Raw genomic sequence first — 19,958 nt, 5'->3', positions numbered from 1 at the left:
GACATCATGCACTTTGTCTGGAATGGGAGGAAACCACAAATTAGTAGAGAGGCTCTATATCAGACCAACTGACTGGGGGATGCCCACATATCTGAAACACTGCTAAAGGAGTGGGTCAAGCAATAGCAGGGGAGAACATATGGAAAATTCTATGGCTGAGGAAAGGTGACAGAGCCGAGGCGCTGCAGGAGAATCCCATAATGGGATGTACATTGGAAATATGGGACAAGACTAACAGAGGGAAGGGACTAGTCCCGCTGTCGTCGCCACTAACGCCAATATTTAGGAATCCGACCTTTCAGACAGGAATTGAATATAAAAGATTTGTGTGATGGATAGGAGGCCTGGGAGCGTTTGGGGTCCTATATGAAGGGGGGGAATTTCATATCCTTTCTAGAATGTTGTTAAGACTTCAATCTGCGAACAGAGGATCTGCACACATATCAGCAGATCAAGTATTGGGATGAATTGTGGGCAATGGGAGAGGGGGCGGTGAGACCACTAATGGGCTGAGAACTACTGGTTAGTACTAGCACAACAAACAGGGAACTAATTGCGGCCATTTATGGAATACTGATGGAGAATAATGAGCAAAGCCGGATAGGTCCAAGAGGGAAATGGGAAAAAGATGCTGAGAGAGTTTTTACAAATAAGGAGTGGGATAGAGCACTTGGAGTGGTGTTTAGGAACCACAAGAGCGTGCAAAGTCAAGGGCCCTCATCACGAGTTGGGCTGTAGCCCTTAAATGCGGTGGTAACAGTATTACAGCTGCATTTAAGGGCTGGCCCTATCACGAGTTGGGCGCTAAATGGGCTGTTTTACCTCCGGCCTTTCTCTGGAGGCGAAAATCCCCTGTTTTCGGCTGTATTACCGCCGGCTGTATTAGCCCGCATAATTAGCGCTGAAAATACCCCATTGAATCCAATGGACCCAATGGGGAATGGGGATTTACCGTTAACACCCAACTCGTGATCCAGTGGTAATACAGCTGGACAGGTCGGTGCTTGGGCTATTAAAGTCGGCGGTATTACAGCCGGGAATACAGCCCAACTCGTGATGAGGCCCAAGAGTTGTAATACAAAACTGTACATAGTTGGCACTACACACCTAGAAAACTAAGTCAAATGAATGAGATAATGAGCCTCATTAGGACCCTGGTGGCCGCGGTATGAACGTTCACACTGGGCTGCCACATTACGAGTTTGCTTGCAGGTGGCGGTATGCACGTCTGGTCTAGCCAGACGTGCATACCGGCACCCGCGAGCAGACCAGGATGCTAACAACGGACCCATCATTAACGGGGCCATTGTTAGCATCCTCCCCATTCCCATTGAGCCCTATGGGGGCTCAATGGGAATGGGGATGTACCGGGCCTGGGTCCCGAAAATGGGAATTACCGGGCCTGCAAAAGTCGGAATGGCCCGGTAATTCCCTTTTATCGGGACCAGGACCCGGACACGTGTTTGGAGGTAGCCATGCTGGTAATGACGGCATGGCTAACTCCAAACTCGTAATGAGGCCCAATATCTCTGTGCTGGAGAGAATGTGGGGGGTTAGACAACAAAGCATGTGTGGTCGGGATCCCCACACCTTCAAACACTTTTGGCAAGAGTTTAAATCCAGAATAAGCGAGATACTGTGGACCCCGGTTGCCTCTCGATGTGGCAATGGCACTATTGAATGTACCTACGGAGGGAGGAGCGAATTTGAGGGGGCGGGCTGGTAGATTATGTGCTAACATGTTGCTATGTGCAAAGAGGTGAATTGCGCAGCAATGGAGAACGAAGGAGGCTCCATCGGAATGCAATGGTACTAAGCAGTAAGGTAGGCTTCTAGTATGGAAAAGGTCACGACAGTGCTTAATGGGACGACCGCCCAAGTCGGTAAAATATGGTCACCTTTCTTTCAGTAGGGTTGTAAGGACATTAACCAAATAGAAATCCTAAAAGGGTGAACATATTCACCCTTCTACCAGAGGAGGCGATTCCAGAGTAGAATGAGCTCAGGAAAAGAAGTTGCTTTAGGCCTGCAAAAAAGGGCCGGGAGGAGTTTGAGGGGGTTGAAATGAATGGGAATTGACAGGGCAACTAACATGCATTTGTATGTAGAACGATAGGCTAAAATGTAACCTTGTCATTGCAACTGAAGTTGTATACAACAAAATGTTACTTGCACGAGTTTTGAAATATGCCAATAAAGATTGGGTAGAAGAAAATAAAATGCAACAGTGCATGTAGTTGGCATTAAAGCGACAAAAACCAGCCCCTGCCATACAAAAATCATCCAAGCAAATTATAAATGACGTTTGATGTTGTAGTTATGAAATTGCACAGCTCAAGGGTGATCTGGAACATGGTAGCAATGTAACAATCTTGATTTATAAAATCAACTAAAAACTCAGTATATTAATAGTTAAATCAGACATAACAGTACTCCTGAGATTTCACAAGGGATTTGTAAAACAAAAAAAGTGCTATTTGGTATTGCATTTAAAGCATAGTATGAAAGGTATTACACAATAGGTATGATGGGATTGTAGATCATGGGCAAATCGTACCCTCAAACTCTGTGAAAGGGAAGCAATCAGTACTTAGATATGACAAGATGCATTGCAATACAGCCTTGTTATCCTCGGCCAACACTGCAGACACTTCTTGTGCACCATGAGAAAGAAGCCCAATAAAATATAGTTGGGTGATAGAGGCCCTCATAGTGTATCTTTGTGATCTTTGGCAATGAAAGCATTCCGAGCTGATGTGTGGCCGTCATGGGGAAGAGAAAAATCAGCGCAGCACTCAATCCTGGGTTAAAGTGATTCATTACAGGGCCGTTTTCTGATCCTGGGCAAACCGTACAACCTGAGTTGTTGTGTTGAAACCAAGGGGAAGCCTTGACACAACCAGCAGGGGAGAGTGAAATGATGATTGCAAAGAAGTATTGTGATCTTGGGCAAGAATTATATTCCGAGACATATGCTCTCTTGTGGAACATGGCAACACCTTGCACAAGCCTTTCGCTCTGAGTGCGGACTTTTCCCTCAAGCACAGAGCCAGGTTGCAATCACTTAATGTAAGGCTGATTTCCCCTCCGTCTGTAACTTCAAATGGCCCAGCGAGCCCCAAAGCCCCAGGTGCAAACTTTCTGCAAATTGACACAATCAGATTTGGAACTTGCAGACAGCTACTTGCCCGCTGTACATTACATGCTTGGACATCATATCTATAGTGTATGCATCATTGGACATATTGCTCAGAAAGGGACTCGTTTCAAATGGAAAGTAATTCAGATGTTAAAGTTACAAAGAGAGCATTGAAGTTAATACCTATACCGCAAATGATTATTCGGTTTTTGTGCATTTTGGTGAGTAACCAAAATGTGCCGAAACCATTGCCACACAAGCAAGTGAGGACACAGTTGTTTTAAGAAGCAGGATTATTCGGTTGGCCTGGCAACTGACACTGCTACGATATGACTAAGTATTTTTTCCTCCTTACATTCTGCAATTTAATCCAAGGAGGGCTTGATTTCTCCTAATCACAAACTCCAAAACATGAAGCGTGAGACATTGGTTAACATGTGAGATGGTGCTTCTGCACAGCATCAGTTACACAACCTGCTCTGCTACCTTTGCAGATTTTTGTTTTTCACTTATCACTCAAAATGCGATATTGGCTGTGGATCACTGATATGCTCAAAAAACGGTGTTACATGCACTTCATGTGTCTCATTTTAAAAGCAATAGTATTCTATGTCCAGCAACATTGACGCTGCACAGATCAATTAGGATGTTCGCTCAGAAACGTCTCTATGGGGGGGCAAAGCGAGGTTCCCGCCCTTGTTGCTAAAGGGCTAAGTAGGCACGTGAACCTTTGTTAAAGAAGAGTGTGAACAGGCACCACCAAATTAACACACCATTCTTAATTAGCAGTAAGTTATTAGGTGCTCGCCAGTCAGAGGTCAAAGTGTGCGGGAACTAAAGGGCACAACGTTCCCTTACTTTTCGGGGTAACCCGTTATCGTATACTGTTCCAGAACAGCAACTTTTTTAAAAAAATAAACCTGTGCCCTGCTGATAGCAAGCCCGTGCAGCATTGCACTGCGCTATCTCTGGGGTGCTAAAAGTGGATTATTTATTTCAATAGGCTGCTTGGGATACAAAACCGGTTCATAAGCAGCCAAAACGCCCAGGATGATAACGATCTGCATCTCGAGAGGATAGCTCAGTGGCAATGTGCTCGCCTTGGAAGCAAGACAACATGGAGCAACACAGGTTCAATACCCGGGTCGTGCTCTGGTATTAAGTGCGTTTTAAATAACTTATATTATCATATAATATGAATGGTTGTAGGCTCAGACTTATTAGCAGGAAATAAGAGGGGTGTGTTGTCGCTGGCCATGTTATTTAAGAGGTGCAAATGGTGGTTGGCGAAGGGGAGGCCGGATGAAGGTGCATGCTGAGTGGGACATTGACACACTAACAGTGATCATTTAAATCGATTTTCTTTCATTGTGTTTTCTTCAGTCTTACTAGAACTGTTGTAAAACACAACGTTGCAGGGTGGAGTGGAGGAAAGGAAGGACCCAGGTATGGAGGTGCATGGGGGGAGGGGGAGGTTGTCGGTGAGCAATAAAGAGGGCGGTGCAGAAGGAACATAGTTCCACTTCTTTTTTTTACACTGCGACCACTCTCGCTAGTAACCACAGTGCACAGGTGTGGATAATTCAAATCAAACACAATTTCTGGCGAACATACCCAGCACTCACTGCTCTCTTATGGCAAAACAAAACGTGCTATTTTCGTGCAATTTCCTTGACCCCAAGAACATAACAATTTCTCTAAAATTAAATGTTTTTCTTAATAAGGTCTGTATGATGTTGCTGCTGCCACATAACACTATGAGCGTAAGACTCCTTGAGAAGGAAGAACCTCTGTGCATGTTATGGGCAAATGATCTTCCCTTTGTTGAATGTAAGGCATCTTTGCCCCCATGTACTCAATGCCTAACTCAGGGGCGACCAGGTCTTACAATTTCATCTGCTCACTTCCCAGTGCTGGCTTGCCACATTTCATTTCAAGCACTTAATGCGCTGTAGGTATGTTAAGCTATGTTATGTTGATTTATACTGTACACCGTTGCCATTTGCATGTTCTCGAGGCACTCACATGGCTCTGTAAAAAAAAGTGGGTAGGGCTGGTTAGTGAGGGAGAGAGGGATAGGATAGAATGTGTGTTCATCTGTTGATGCACGCAGAACCAGGAGGAACCGTCGTCTGTGCATGTGAGCTTTCTGGGTGTGCTTTGTTATGTGCACTGTGCTTGTTGTGTCCGTACGTTTGGTGTCCAGTGTCTGAGTTGTTTGTCGTTTGCAGGTATTGGGTATGCAGTATGATTAGAGAGAGATTTGCGGTTTGCACGTTTTTTGGTTGGTTGTCTCACTAGCCGTCATGGGCATGTGTAGTACGTGAGGTTGTGGAGAAGAGAATGGTGGTGGTTAAATGGTTTCAGGTGATGTCTGGGTGTTCAATAGTTTTATAGTCAGTACTTCATTCTGTATTCTCTCCCGGGTTTGCCTTGGTCCTACTGTATGGTTTGCAGAGTGGCGTGTCTAAACTAAATCTAAACAGATATATCAGTACAATTCAAGTGTGTCTAAATTCAAAAGGTGCTTTTTCATTTTTAAGCAGCATACGCAGGAAAATGAACTCTCCCTCACACATGAACCAGTCATCCCCTGCAGGATACTTTAATCCCCACCCTGCACCAGCACAAGGCAAAGAGTGTCAGATTCCAATTTTATGAGGCTCCAAAATTGGAAAGTCCCTGGATCGTTACAGATACATCTGAAAAAGTATGCTTGGAAAGGAAAATACACAGAATCGAAATTAAACATCGTGTGAAAAACGCATAACTAGCACCTTCAAGAAGTGTTTTGGGCATAGCAAAAAACGAACATATCTTTTATAAATGTGTATTGGTAGGAGATGACTCATGAAAGGAAAGCTGCACTTACGTGTATGAATTACATCAACGTAAAATGCATCCGTAACACAAAAGGAAAAAGTTAACATGTATCAAACCTCTTAATGGGCATGGAGCAGATTCATAAAGGTTTGAGCAGTTTGCTCTTCTACCTACCCTTTGTGAATCGGGCGCATTTGCTTGTGTGTATAGTGCATACGTAAAAGGGATGTAGGCGCTGCTTTGCTTTTTGGAATATGATACAGATATTTCAGTATTCAAAAAAGGGGCAAAAATGAATTTGTGCAGTACCTGTGAGAGCAGCAGTCAAAACATGCGTCCTCCAATTGAGTTCCATGATTGAGCAAGGGCCGTGCACACGTGCTGGTCATTTATACTCCCACTAAACTATGCAGCCCAGCTGATAACCGGAGATGTAGTCACATGGCAAACACTGGTCTTCTGATAAAGAAGCACGAGCTTGTGCCAACCCCCTGACACTCACCCCCCGCCCCTCCTCTCCTCCCCACGCCAGCTGTAAAGTAACAGCTGTAGGCTTACCAAGTCACTTATCAACTCACTTCTGCACCATCGATCTGGCGCGACACAAGGTCAACTTATGAAAGCTTTTTCCTGACCACAACACGCAGCACTTTAAAATTCAGAACTGCTAACGGTGGATACAAGTTATGGAAACTATGCATCTTAACTGAACATACCTACTTTCAGCACAATATATTAACACATTAAGGGGCTGATTCATGGAATTTTTGCGCCGAAAAATGGGGATTTGTGTGCCATTCTGCCTGCAGATCCCCATTTGTTAAACAGGGATTTGCGGGCAGAATGGCGCACAAATCTCTGTTTTTCAGCACAAATAATTCCATGAATCAGCCCCTGAGTCACATCCAGATTAAGAGAGCAGTTAAGTTTCCCATTTCCCTTTGTGAGAGAGCCATCCGTTTCTCTTTTTTCTTTTCTTGGAACTATATTTAAAACGGAAAAGACAAAACTCCCATAATTCAAGAGAAAAGAATTTGACCACTGTCCCACCGGTACCGGCCATATGGAGTAATCACCACTTGATCCCGTTCACAGTCGTAATCCTAATGCTCTTAAGGCCCGGAAATACAACACTCCATGCTACTAACAAAAAGACATTGGAAGAGTATTGATCTGGAAACCCTAACAGAACTATTGGAATAAACCAAACCTCTCCCCACTAAACACAATGACTCCAGGCTCAGTGGAAGAAAACCCAGACACTTGGATCACAGAGGCCCTTACCCAATTAGCACCTGCAAAACTCTTCAAGGCCACTGCAAATAAATGGCAGCAAGATGGTTCACAGAACTGAGGGAAACAAAAAAAAAAAGAAAAAACACAAACTGGAAAAAAAAAACATTGCGAAACCATTGCAACCAATAGGACAAAAAACAGATTCCAATGACAACTCAGAATGTACAAATCATCAGTCCGAAAAAAGCAAAATAAATTGTACTACACCACCACAATCCAACCGGCAACAAACCCACAAAACTATTCAAAATAATCAAAGAAATCAACACACATTGTGCAACAAATGCGTCTTTCCATTTCAACCACTATGTGACAACATCCCTAACCACCAAAGAACAAAAATAGAAACAATCCAACAGAACATCGACCCAAGCCATGCAGTGATATTACTTGGTAAAGATATGCAGAGACATCTACGTAACCGTCCTGCAGAAGTCTGACAGTGGCACTCCTGCTAGAAGAGTTCTGGCAGACGAGAACGCGCTTTGTCTCGGGAGGATAGCTCAGCGGCAACGTGCTCGCCTTGGAAGCTGGATCACACGAAGCAACGCAGGTTCGATCCCTGGGTCCGCGCTTAGAAACCTATGGGTATTAGGCGGGTTATAAATAACCTATCATATCATAAACACAAACCCAGAATAACTAGAAACCAGATCACCACAGCACTCGACCGATTTGAACCTATAAAGAAAGAAACCTTCAACAAACTAATTAAACACACCAACCGCGCTGGACCCCCAATGATCCATGCCCACCAGGCATCTTCAAAGAAATCCTCAACCACAGAACACCAGACTCATACTTTCAGCTACTAATGAACCTATCCCTAAACACAGGAATAGTAGCTAAAATGTTCAAATCAGCATACATGAAACCCCTCCTAGAAACGAAACAGGAAATTTGGAAGAGCCCACCAACTACAGACCTATATCGAACTTTCCCTATCCAGCGAAACTACCGGAGAAGCACATCTACAAAATACTAATCAACCATCTAGAAAGCAACGTAATACGCAACCATTCCCAAGTTAGCTTCAGACCAATGAGAGGAACAGAATCAGCACTTCTATCCAAATGGGAGGACCTACAAATAAACAGACAACAGCCCCCGATCGGCCCTCATACTACTAGACATATCGGCTGCTTTCATTACAATCGGATGGACTACACCAGAGACTACAGAAATGTGGCATAAAATACTTTGCTCTAAAATTGCTAAAATGCTTCCTCACCAACCGAATGGAAACATACTTAATGCCATTTACATCCAGCACCAAAAACATCATTTGTGGTGCACCACATGGATCCAGCCTCTTCCCACTTCTCTTCAACATCTACATGCCCCCCCCAATGAAACTCATTGAAACCCATGGACTGACCACCTAAAACAACATATGTGATATCCAACTCATCTTCAAGATAACCACAACCTAATTTCCAATCAACACCCTTAACAAATGCCTCATGGACATACCTGGATGACAATCAACAATCGCAAACTAAATTCAAACAAAACAGAAATAATGATCTCATCCCCAGAAGATAACACAATACAGACACACGAGCTGGCCACCTTGCATGGGAACTCAACTGGAGACATCTGCCGTGATAAAGAAAACTAGAAATACTCATGAACAATAAACTATCTCTAGAATCACAAGTCAATGCAATAGCAAAAAAATGCTTCGACCTCCTATGACTAATTAGAGGGATACGGCCATACCTCACCTTCCCACACAGAACTCTTTCAATCATCTCCCTGGTATTATTGAAATTAGACTGCACAGACAGTCTCTGCCTTGGAATATCAGAACATCTCACAAAAAAAACAGCGTATTCAAAATATTACAGCAAGACTACTCCTGAGACTAAACAAAAGAGACCACATCACACCTGCGAATGTCAAGGATGGCACTCTGTCAAGAGTGGCACAGGGTCCCCAGGTGGGGTTTGCGTGGCTGTGCTGATGTAAGGTGACAGATAAGTGCACACACAGCAGGAAACTCAACAAGAAAGAAAAGTAGGCAACTGTAGTTGTGAACAGAAAGGGGCAGGGAATACAAAGATACAAACAAACTGGATTTCCTCTTGGGGTGTATGCAGAAATGGAAAAGAGTGTTCCACGGACCTTTGGAAACTCCAGCCTTCTGCACAGGTTACTATTACAGGGGCCCACTCTGTCTGCTCATGGCTGGGAACAACAGCTGTGGATGTCTGTAACACAGAAAACGCGACAAGGGAAGGGGCAGAGGTTGCCTGCCGGAAACCAACAGTCAAGCTCTGTACAAAGGATCAACATAAGACACAAGAGAGACAAGAACAGAAATAACAAGGGGAAAGGAAGTCTAAGAGAAATGAAGGAACAAACAGTACAATAGAAATGGGTAAACTAAAGGGGAGGACAGAGGACTCAAGGAAGAGAAGGACAGGGATCAAGAACAAGGGGTTGCAAACAAGGAAGAGAGCAAGGGAGCAGCAGCCAGGAAATAGGTGGGCTGCAAACAAGGAAGCAGGGTTGCAGTACCGGATGGCACAAGGTGCAGAAAAAACTGTAGTGGATTGCAGAGGACTGTAGTAGGCTGCAAGGCAGAGAGTCCAGAGGAGCAGGACTGAGAGCTGTAGTAGGCGGCAGACAGAGAGCCCAGAGGAGTAGGGCAGCAAGGAGCGAACCCAAGGGAACAGGGCATCGAGGCAGGGATCAGGGCTAAAAGCAGAAGAGAGTAGCAGGCTGCAAGGCAGGGAGCCCAGAGGACCCGGGCTGTAGGCAGCGGAAGACTGCAGGCTGCAAGGCAGGGAGACCAGAGGAGCAGGGCAGAGAGGCAGGGAGTCCGGAAGGCTATGGCTGTAGGCAGCGAAGTATAACAGGCTGCAAGGCAGGGAGCCCAGAGGACCAGGGCTGTGAGGCAGAGAGCCCAGAAGGCTAGGGCTGAAGGCAGCACAGTGTAAAAGGCTGCGAGCCAGGGAGCCCAGAGGAGCAGGGCTGTGAGGCAGGGAGACCAGAAGGCTAAGGCTGTAGGCAGCAGGGTGTAGCAGGCTGCAAGGCAGGGAGCCCAGAGGAGCAGGGCTGTGAGGCAGAGAGCCCAGAAGGCTAGGGTTGTAGGCAGCAGAGTGTAACAGGCTGCAAGGCAGGCAGCCCCGAAAGAGCACTGGATCAAAGCAGGAAAATGCAGCAGCAGGAACAGCATACAAATTCGAGTCACAAGGCAAAAAGGGGCTGGGAGGACTCTTAATGCAAGAGACTGAGCTCCTGCAGGCAGCTGCTTAAATGCAGCCCTGCCCTGTACTGAGGCAGGCTAATTGGCAGCACCTGGAGCAGCACACCTGAAGATAATCTGCCTCCTCCCTCTCTGGTCCTGAGATGGTGGAAGCAGCACTGATCGCTAGGGCTTCTGGGAATTGTAGTTCCAATACAGATGAATGTGAATGGCCAGGAATTGATAGCTGAAGCAAGGTGCATTATGGTACATGTAGTTAGCTGAATTAAATAGGAAAGTACCAATGTCGTACAAATGGAAATTAATGACCAAAATGTGAATAGGGGTTGTTTAAAAAGTATTATGAAGATAAACAAGTACCATATCGTCCATGATGGTTGCCAATGTGTGCGCCAGTGGCACAGGCATGACAGAGAAGCCTACACTGGTTTCCAGTAAAAAAAAACACATTAACTTCAAAGCCCTATGCATCGCGCACAAATCACTACATGGACAAGAAGCTGAATTTCTCTGAGCCAAAATCAACCAAAGACGTCCAAATCGAAATGAAACACTACAAGAAAAGAAAATTCAGAGGAAGTGTATTCTCCCACTTGATAGCCAAACCATGGAATTCGCTACCGAAGGAAGTAAGAATGATAGAAGACCACCTACATGACAACCTGGCTATCCAATTCACCAAGACAAGCCTAAAGATGGGCACCCCCCCATAACTCACACCCGGAGCCATGAAAATCATGGGACAGCACGATTCAAGAAAGGACAATAAAAGAACCACTAACTACTAACCACCCTTGCTCCTCTCACGCATACCTCCCACATATGTACCACACACACCAAAAGGGCTAGTCAATTCTGAACACAAAGCACACAAGCCATACCTCCACCACAAGAACAAACAGCTGCAAACAACTAAAACACTGTAAGTTACCCCTCTGGACACAACATGCACTGTGCACGCAAACCCAAGCACACTCAGAAAGCTGACAACTAACTAGAAAACACTGTCAAAACCCACCCCTGTAGAAGGAACACAGAATAAGAAAAGGTAGAATAGATGCAGCACTCTAAGTAATAAGACCAGGGGAGAAAAGGCAATTAAAAAAAAACAATGTTAAAAAAGGTATTTCTTGAGATTGCAAAGGGGATAGAAATTACCTACCCAGTCTTCAGATCCAAAGATGGACTGGGGAGGCAGATATCAGTCAGTAATATCTTTGCAAATGTCTTTGGGGTTCGACAGAGTTGAACCAGGCTTCTCAGTGTTGTTAGCGGGTTGATTACGGTTTGAGGATGCAGCAGTTGCAGTGATCTAGCCACAAGCTGGTATCAAGCTGGGGTCGAACGTGAAGTAGTTGCATTCTCGAAGCACCTACTCAGACTGTGCAGATCAGGTAGTCACCAGGTTCGGTCAGTGGTCAAAGGTGGATGGCATTTAGCTGGTACCAGGGTGCACAGGCAAGTCAGTTCGATGTGGAGCCTCAGAGGTCATTGTACGGGGGACACCGCAGTCAGGTCGATCGACTTACAGGCATGGTCATGAAGAAGCTGGTGCTTCGAACAATGACTTCAGCAATGCAAGGCAGTAGTACTTTGTTGTTTAGAGAAAAGGCAACAACGAGCTTCAGCTGGCACGGTGCTACAGCGAACAAAGTTGACAGCAAATGGTGGCTTGGAGATCGATGAACACCAAAGACAGATTTGATGGGTTCTGGAGGTTTGCTTGGCATCAAACAGACTTGAATCATGGATCACAAACGGTCGACGCAGACAACACAGGGATATTGGCTGTTGAGGCTTCCAGGAGCTGTGAGTCTCACTCCAGGTTCTCAAAGGCCAAGGTTAGTGCTTTTCGCAGGTGTTGGGAAAGATTTCATCAATGTGTAATTTTGCCTCCATTTGTGGACCCCCCAAACTTGTTGCGCTTGTTTGGCTATCCTATCCTGATGTTTGCAAGTGGAGCACAGCCTTCAGATGCACTCTCCTGGGTTTTTGCTTACTTGTTGTGGGGAAACAGACACGTCCTTCAGACTGTAAGTACTGGGAAACTATGTTTCCATTAGTCTTTGACTATGTTACCATTTCATGGTAACTTTTTACCAGTGCACAATGTACCTTCCAGTACCGTGCGCTGGGGTCCTTTTTGTTTTATGGCCCTAGACACCCTCAAAGGATTTTTTTTGTGATTGTTTGAGTGTGTCTGGGGCGAACTGGTGGCAGCAGTTACTTTTTATAATTGTTCTACTTCTTTTTACTGAATCACATCGTGTTTACAGTGCTTGGTTCAAGACTGTGGCCAGGTCTGAAAATGGCCAAGCCACAAAATCTTTTGGTCTCCACTTAGATCGAGTAACCCAGGTTTTCCTTATTTGGGCATGCAGCCTCCCACAAAAACCAATCTCTTTCGCAGGCTTTTGCATGTCACGTGTGTGTGCCCAGTAAGCGGGTTAGGGCTGTGAGGTCCCAATCCACAATACAGGTGCCAGAATGTCTGGAGTGCCTGAATGACTGGGACCACTGTGGACCATGATTGGTCAATGACTGGGATGCCTGCATAAGAGCAGGTCTTCGATTGGAAGTCCTCGATTTTGGTGCAAAGCTAATCTTGGATAAGTGTCATGACCACTGCTTTCAAGGAGTCAGGACCTACCCAACATCCTTGGGAGCAGGCTCATAACATGTCTTATCGGCACCAGCAAGTCCCAATAGGGACCTTTTGGACCTTGTCCTGGCACCGGTGGTGCCAGGCTCATAGTAAGGATCCGTCCCGGCACAGGAAGCGCCGGGCTCATATCAAGTGTAAAGGTGCTTGGGTGAACCTACCTGGAGCAGACCATGCTGCTTACTTACCAGCAAGATGAGGCTTTACTCTCTTCTGGCAGGGACTACTTTTCCTTCTGGGTGGGGCAGGCACCACTCCCTGGATCATTGCTGCTGGAACCCTTCTGGAAGCAGGAACTCTTTTACCTGGGCGAGGCTGCTGTGGAAGAAGACACCTAAGCACTCCTATGGGCTATTTAAACCACACCCGAGTGGTACCACATGCTTCGCGTTATTCTGCATCTGCAGCAGGACGCTCACCGTGTCAGCTGCAGCGAATCTTCAGCTCCGGATCCTGTAATTACGAAAATTACCTGCTGGGAACCAATCTTCAATCTTCAGCGGCTCCTGCAAAACAAAAGGCACAGGTTAGACAAAGGCAAAGTTAGCGCTTCAACTCACCCGATCCATCGGCAGCATCCAAGACGTTTTTTCTGCATTTCTCGTCCGGCATCGGGCCTGCAAAGACAAAGAACATTGGTTAGTAACGCTTGGTTACAAAACTGCTTACCTGTGTTGCGCTTGCTCCAACCTTGCTCGCACTGCATTCCGGCACCTGTAGAGACAAAAGGGGACATTAAGGTGCATTCTGCGGCCCCAAAACAGCCTTCCTACTTACGTGCCTTCGAATTCATCATCTTCTTGTTACGCTCTCTGCCACGAATCGGGGAGAGCATCTTCTTTGGCATCAACAGCATCTGAAAAGTAAAAGACATAGACATTAGGGAAAAAGACATTTGAAGAGAGCAATCTAAAGAGAACTTTAATACTTACAAGTCACGCTCGTGCAGCAAACGGCGGCTTCGCTCTCAACTACCCTCTGCAATCAAGAGGCGGAACTCACATCCAGTGAAGTAACTGGATCCAGCGCCCCTGCACAAGACGCAGGATGGAGAGCTCAGCATTCACTTACTTCAACAATCACCCGAGTACCACGGAAAGAGAGGGAGAGAGGGGCTAAGAACTTCTCCCAACCTTCCAGCCACTAATACCTTGATTTTCCACTTGCAGACACCTCACACTGCAGGTCAAGCTTTCGGTGAGGAAGGGGTCAAATCCGGGAGCCAAACGAATCCTACGCCTAACGTTGAAGACGTTTTCACCGCCCAGTCAAGACCAGCGCCTCCGAGGGAACCAGGTGAGCGTTACAGAACGCGAAGCCTCACCATACATTTCCCGCCCAGGCGCAATGGAGACTTCGGACACAGACCAATTGGCCCAGTTGCTCGGGGAGTTGAGAGCAGAAGTACACGCAGCTTGCCAGGAAACAAATGCCCTAAGGAGAGAGCTAGTGGTTTCTAAGGAGCGAACAGACGACTTGGCTAGACAATTGTTACAAGCCCAAGCGGGACAGACTCCTCTGCCTACCCCTGGTGGAAGCCATGCCCCAACAGCTTCCTCTAATCCGGTGCAAATTAATCTACCAGGAAATGTACCTTTGGCTTCGCCCGAACGCTTTTCAGGTGATCCGAAAAGATTTGCTGTTTTCATCAATCAGTGTCGTTTGCACTTTCTGTGTAGACCTGCCGCTTTTCCAACGGACCAGGCTAAGGTGGCCTTCGTGCTTTCATATCTTAGCGGCAGTGCCGCAGATTGGTCTATTCCTTTAGTGACTCAAGATAACCCTATTCTGTATAATTTCCAGGACTTCCAAGCTAGTATGGAAAGATTGTTCGCAAGACATTCTCAGGGACAGGCCCTGGACAATGAACTTCTTTCACTACGACAGGGCAATCAAGATCTTCTGGCCTACATTGCATCATTCAACAGACTAGTGGTTGAAACCGGGTGGCCTGAGGATAAGAGAATCACCCTTTTCTATAGAGGCCTTCGTGAAGAACTTAAAGACGTTCTGGCCCAGGTGGTGAATCCTCCACAAGACTGTTCCGCCTACATTGATCTGGTGGTGCAACTGGATCATAGAATACAAAATCGAAAAGCCCATCGTTCCAGGTTTGAGAATCGAGTTTTTTCAAGACCACAGAGCTCCGTTAAAGGAAATGATACTGTGGAACCCATGCAGATTGGGGTGGTGAAAGGACCTCTAACCCAAAAGGAAAGAGAAAGGAGAAGACAACTGCAATTGTGCCTCTATTGCGGGAACTCAGGGCACTTCCTCCAAGATTGCCCAGTGAAACCAAAGAAGAAGACAGTAGGAGCTTCCGATAAGGGTGCCAAAAGTTCAGAGTCGGAAAACGACCTCGCCCGACAAGTGTAGAGGTCCGCTTGCCGAGCGTTAAAACCAGTTCTTTGACCTCGCATTTTACCATGCCCATGGTCCTCTAGAGTCCGGAACAACCCAATCGTATGCATGCCATTAAAGCATACATAGATAGTGGCGCAATCGGCAATTACGTGGACTGTGAATTGGCCACCAGGATGAATCTATCTCTTTGTCCTAAGTCGGTGAAAGACGTTATCACCACCGTGGATGGTACGGAAATAGCTTCCGGACCAGTTACTCACACCACCATGGAAGTGACGTTGGTAAGCCAAGATGGACATCAAGAGAAGATCGTGTTTGACGTGATCAAGGCTCCACAGTTTCAAGTTATCCTGGGAATCCCTTGGCTGGAGAAACACAATCCTCAAATTGATTGGCGAGCAAAGACAATCCGGTTTCCAGAATGCGCACCTACCTGTTATCCGCAGCCCCGCACGAAGCTAGCTGCAACTGCTTCTGAGAGTCCTCACCTGCCTCCTGAATACCGGGAATTTCAGGATGTCTTTCGGAAAGATCAAGCTAATTCGCTGCCTCCTCACAGATCATACGACTGCCAAATAGACTTGGTTCCAGGATCCACTCCTCCATGCAGTCGAATTAATGCCCTCACAGAACCTGAAAATCTTCACCTAAGGCAGTATTTGGACCAGTACTTGACTAATGGATTTATCCGTCCCTCGAAGTCCCCAGCCTCTTCAGCTTTGTTCTTCGTGCCAAAAAAAGAGGGAGACCTAAGAACATGCATAGATTACCGTGCCCTGAACCAGATTACGATTAAGAACAGATATCCGTTACCATTGATCCCTGAACTTCTTGACCAGGTTAAAAGTGCCTGTATCTACACAAAGCTGGACCTCAGAGGAGCCTACCATTTAGTACGAATAAAAGAGGGCGATGAATGGAAGACGGCCTTTCGTACTAAATATGGACTGTTCGAGTATCAAGTAATGCCCTTTGGGCTTTGCAACGCTCCGGCAGCCTTTCAGTATTTTATGAATGACGTCCTCAGAGAGCTCATTGACGTATGTGTAGTTGTCTATATTGATGACATTCTGGTCTACTCGTCCTCTGAGGCGGAACATCGAAAACATGTCACCGCAGTATTGGAGCGGCTCCGAAAACACAGACTCTTTGCAAAATTGGAAAAATGCGTTTTTCACGTCACGGAGGTCGAATTTTTGGGATTTATTTTGTCACCTAATGGAGTCCACATGGACTCAAGAAAAGTGGACGCTATCGTTAAGTGGCCCTCACCAACGTCAGTGAAAGGAGTTCAAAGCATGTTGGGCTTCGCCAACTTTTATCGAAGATTTATCCCAGAGTTTTCTCGAGTAGTCCAACCCATTACAGCCCTCCTCAGAAAGAATAAACGTTTCGAATGGTCTACAGAGGCTGAACAAGCTTTTCAGGAACTAAAAACAAAATTCACCTCGGCTCCAGTTCTAAAACATCCTCGCCCGGAACTTTCCTATATAGTAGAGACTGATGCTTCCAGTCTCGCAATGGGAGCAGTACTTTCGCAAAGAGACCCGGAAACAAATCAGTTACACCCAGTGGCATTTTGGTCCCGCAAATGTTCAGCTCCTGAAATCAACTATACCATTACAGATAAGGAACTTTTGGCTATCAAGTCCGCCTTTAAAGCTTGGCGGCATTATCTCTTGGGAGCCCGACACACAGTCACCGTCATCACGGATCATCGTAATTTACAGTACCTTAAATCAGCCAAAGCTCAATCCTCTAGACAGCTTCGCTGGGCATTGTTTTTCACCGAATTCGACTTTGTGATAACTTACCGACCAGGCAACAAGAATGGAAAAGCAGATGCTCTCTCCCGAATTGGAGTAGATGAACTCACGACCAATCCTGAACCCGTACCCATAATTCCGGAACAGAGAATCCTGGGTTTGATAGATGCACAATCCATTGAAGACATTGAAGCTAAAGTTAAAGATCTTCTGACTCCAGCAGAAGTGCAAGACTGGCAGCGCAAGGGAAATGATTTCACAATGGATAAGAACCTACTATACTTTCGAGGAAGATTATATCTACCATGTACCGATTTACAAAGACAGGTGATCTCTTGTTACCATGACTCCTTAATGGAAGGACATCCCGGCATTACCAAAACGTTGGAAAAGATAAAAAGACATTTTTGGTGGCCGTCTTGGAGAAAGGACATTAAGGATTTCATTAATTCCTGTGGTGTGTGCGCTCAAAGCAAAAGCCAGAAGGAGAAACCAGCAGGCCTCCTACATCCAATAGACATTCCTCCACACCCATGGCATACTCTCTCCATGGACTTCATCACGGATTTACCACCATGCTCCGGATTTAATACAATCTTAGTGATTGTGGACCTATTCTCGAAAATGGCTCATTTCATCCCATTGAAAGGGTTACCTACAGCTCCAATTTTGGCCCGAGAATTCCTCGAAAACATCGTTCGGTTGCACGGCTTTCCTTCAGTTTTAATCTCAGATAGAGGGAGTCAATTTATTTCCCACTTCTGGCGGAGTTGTTGTCGCCTAGCCCAAATTGACATAAGGCTTTCGACCAGCCACCATCCCCAGACCGACGGGCAGACCGAGAGGACCAACCAAACCTTGGAACAGTATCTACGCTGCATGTTACAACAATCAGAGGGCACTTGGAAAGACATTCTCTGGATTGCGGAGTACGCTTATAATAATTCAGTCCACGCCGGAACTGGAAAAACTCTGTTTTTTCTTTCATATGGAATCCACCCTCGCACCTCAAATCTTGACCCACCTCAGACTCTTGGAACACCCGCTGTAGATCATCTGCATTCGACAATCACTCAAGCCTTTAAAGAGGCCACATCTCACCTCAAGCAGGCCAAGGAGCAATACAAGAAGTGTGCGGATCTACATCGAAAGGAAGCTCCTCAATATCTTGTGGGAGATCAGGTCTGGCTATCCACCAAACATTTACCCCTAAAAGGACCACGTACTTTCAATCCACGATACCTGGGGCCTTACCCAATCACTGCCATAATCAATCCAGTGGCGGTTAAATTGGGCCTACCTGCCCATATGAAGATACATCCAGTTTTCCACGTCTCACTACTGAAACCCATGCAACCTGGAACCCGTTTGACAAAATCTCCAGATCCTATTCTTGTGGACGGAGAACTAGAATTCAAAATACAAGACATATTAGACTCCAAGATTTCCAAATCTAAATTATACTATCTGATTGACTGGAAAGGTTATGGCCCCCAGGAACGATCTTGGGAACCGTCGGAACATGTTCATGCACCCCGTCTGGTTAAGAAGTTTCATCGAACTTTTCCTGATAAACCAAAACCCCCGGAGAAGACGAATTTGGGAGGGGCCTTGAGGGGGGGTGCTGTCATGACCACTGCTTTCAAGGAGTCAGGACCTACCCAACATCCTTGGGAGCAGGCTCATAACATGTCTTATCGGCATCAGCAAGTCCCAATAGGGACCTTTTGGACCTTGTCCTGGCACCGGTGGTGCCAGGCTCATAGTAAGGATCCGTCCCGGCACAGGAAGCGCCGGGCTCATATCAAGTGTAAAGGTGCTTGGGTGAACCTACCTGGAGCAGACCATGCTGCTTACTTACCAGCAAGATGAGGCTTTACTCTCTTCTGGCAGGGACTACTTTTCCTTCTGGGTGGGGCAGGCACCACTCCCTGGATCATTGCTGCTGGAACCCTTCTGGAAGCAGGAACTCTTTTACCTGGGCGAGGCTGCTGTGGAAGAAGACACCTAAGCACTCCTTTGGGCTATTTAAACCACACCCGAGTGGTACCACATGCTTCGCGTTATTCTGCATCTGCAGCAGGACGCTCACCGTGTCAGCTCCAGCGAATCTTCAGCTCCGGATCCTGTAATTACGAAAATTACCTGCTGGGAACCAATCTTCAATCTTCAGCGGCTCCTGCAAAACAAAAGGCACAGGTTAGACAAAGGCAAAGTTAGCGCTTCAACTCACCCGATCCATCGGCAGCATCCAAGACGTTTTTTCTGCATTTCTCGTCCGGCATCGGGCCTGCAAAGACAAAGAACATTGGTTAGTAACGCTTGGTTACAAAACTGCTTACCTGTGTTGCGCTTGCTCCAACCTTGCTCGCACTGCATTCCGGCACCTGTAGAGACAAAAGGGGACATTAAGGTGCATTCTACGGCCCCAAAACAGCCTTCCTACTTACGTGCCTTCGAATTCATCATCTTCTTGTTACGCTCTCTGCCACGAATCGGGGAGAGCATCTTCTTTGGCATCGACAGCATCTGAAAAGTAAAAGACATAGACATTAGGGAAAAAGACATTTGAAGAGAGCAATCTAAAGAGAACTTTAATACTTACAAGTCACGCTCGTGCAGCAAACGGCGGCTTCGCTCTCAACTACCCTCTGCAATCAAGAGGCGGAACTCACATCCAGTGAAGTAACTGGA

At 46.2% G+C, this 19,958-nt stretch overlaps 1 protein-coding gene across 1 annotated transcript in view; it reads right to left on the bottom strand.

The window, feature by feature from the left end:
* LOC138513998 (lysosomal alpha-glucosidase-like) overlaps positions 1-6,400 on the bottom strand; it is a 1,078,298-nt gene extending 1,071,898 nt beyond the window's left edge. The window contains exon 1 of the mRNA XM_069629222.1: positions 6,272-6,400. Within this exon, the coding sequence (XP_069485323.1) occupies positions 6,272-6,317 (46 nt within the window). The 5' untranslated portion in view covers positions 6,318-6,400. The remainder of the gene's footprint in view (positions 1-6,271) is intronic.
* Between the last annotated feature and the right edge of the window lie 13,558 nt (positions 6,401-19,958).

This window comes from Ambystoma mexicanum, chromosome 12 (genome assembly GCF_040938575.1).
Source record: "Ambystoma mexicanum isolate Mex_15411 chromosome 12, UKY_AmexF1_1, whole genome shotgun sequence".
NCBI classification, from domain to species: Eukaryota; Metazoa; Chordata; class Amphibia; order Caudata; family Ambystomatidae; genus Ambystoma; species Ambystoma mexicanum.
This window is presented reverse-complemented; position numbering and strand designations above follow the sequence as displayed.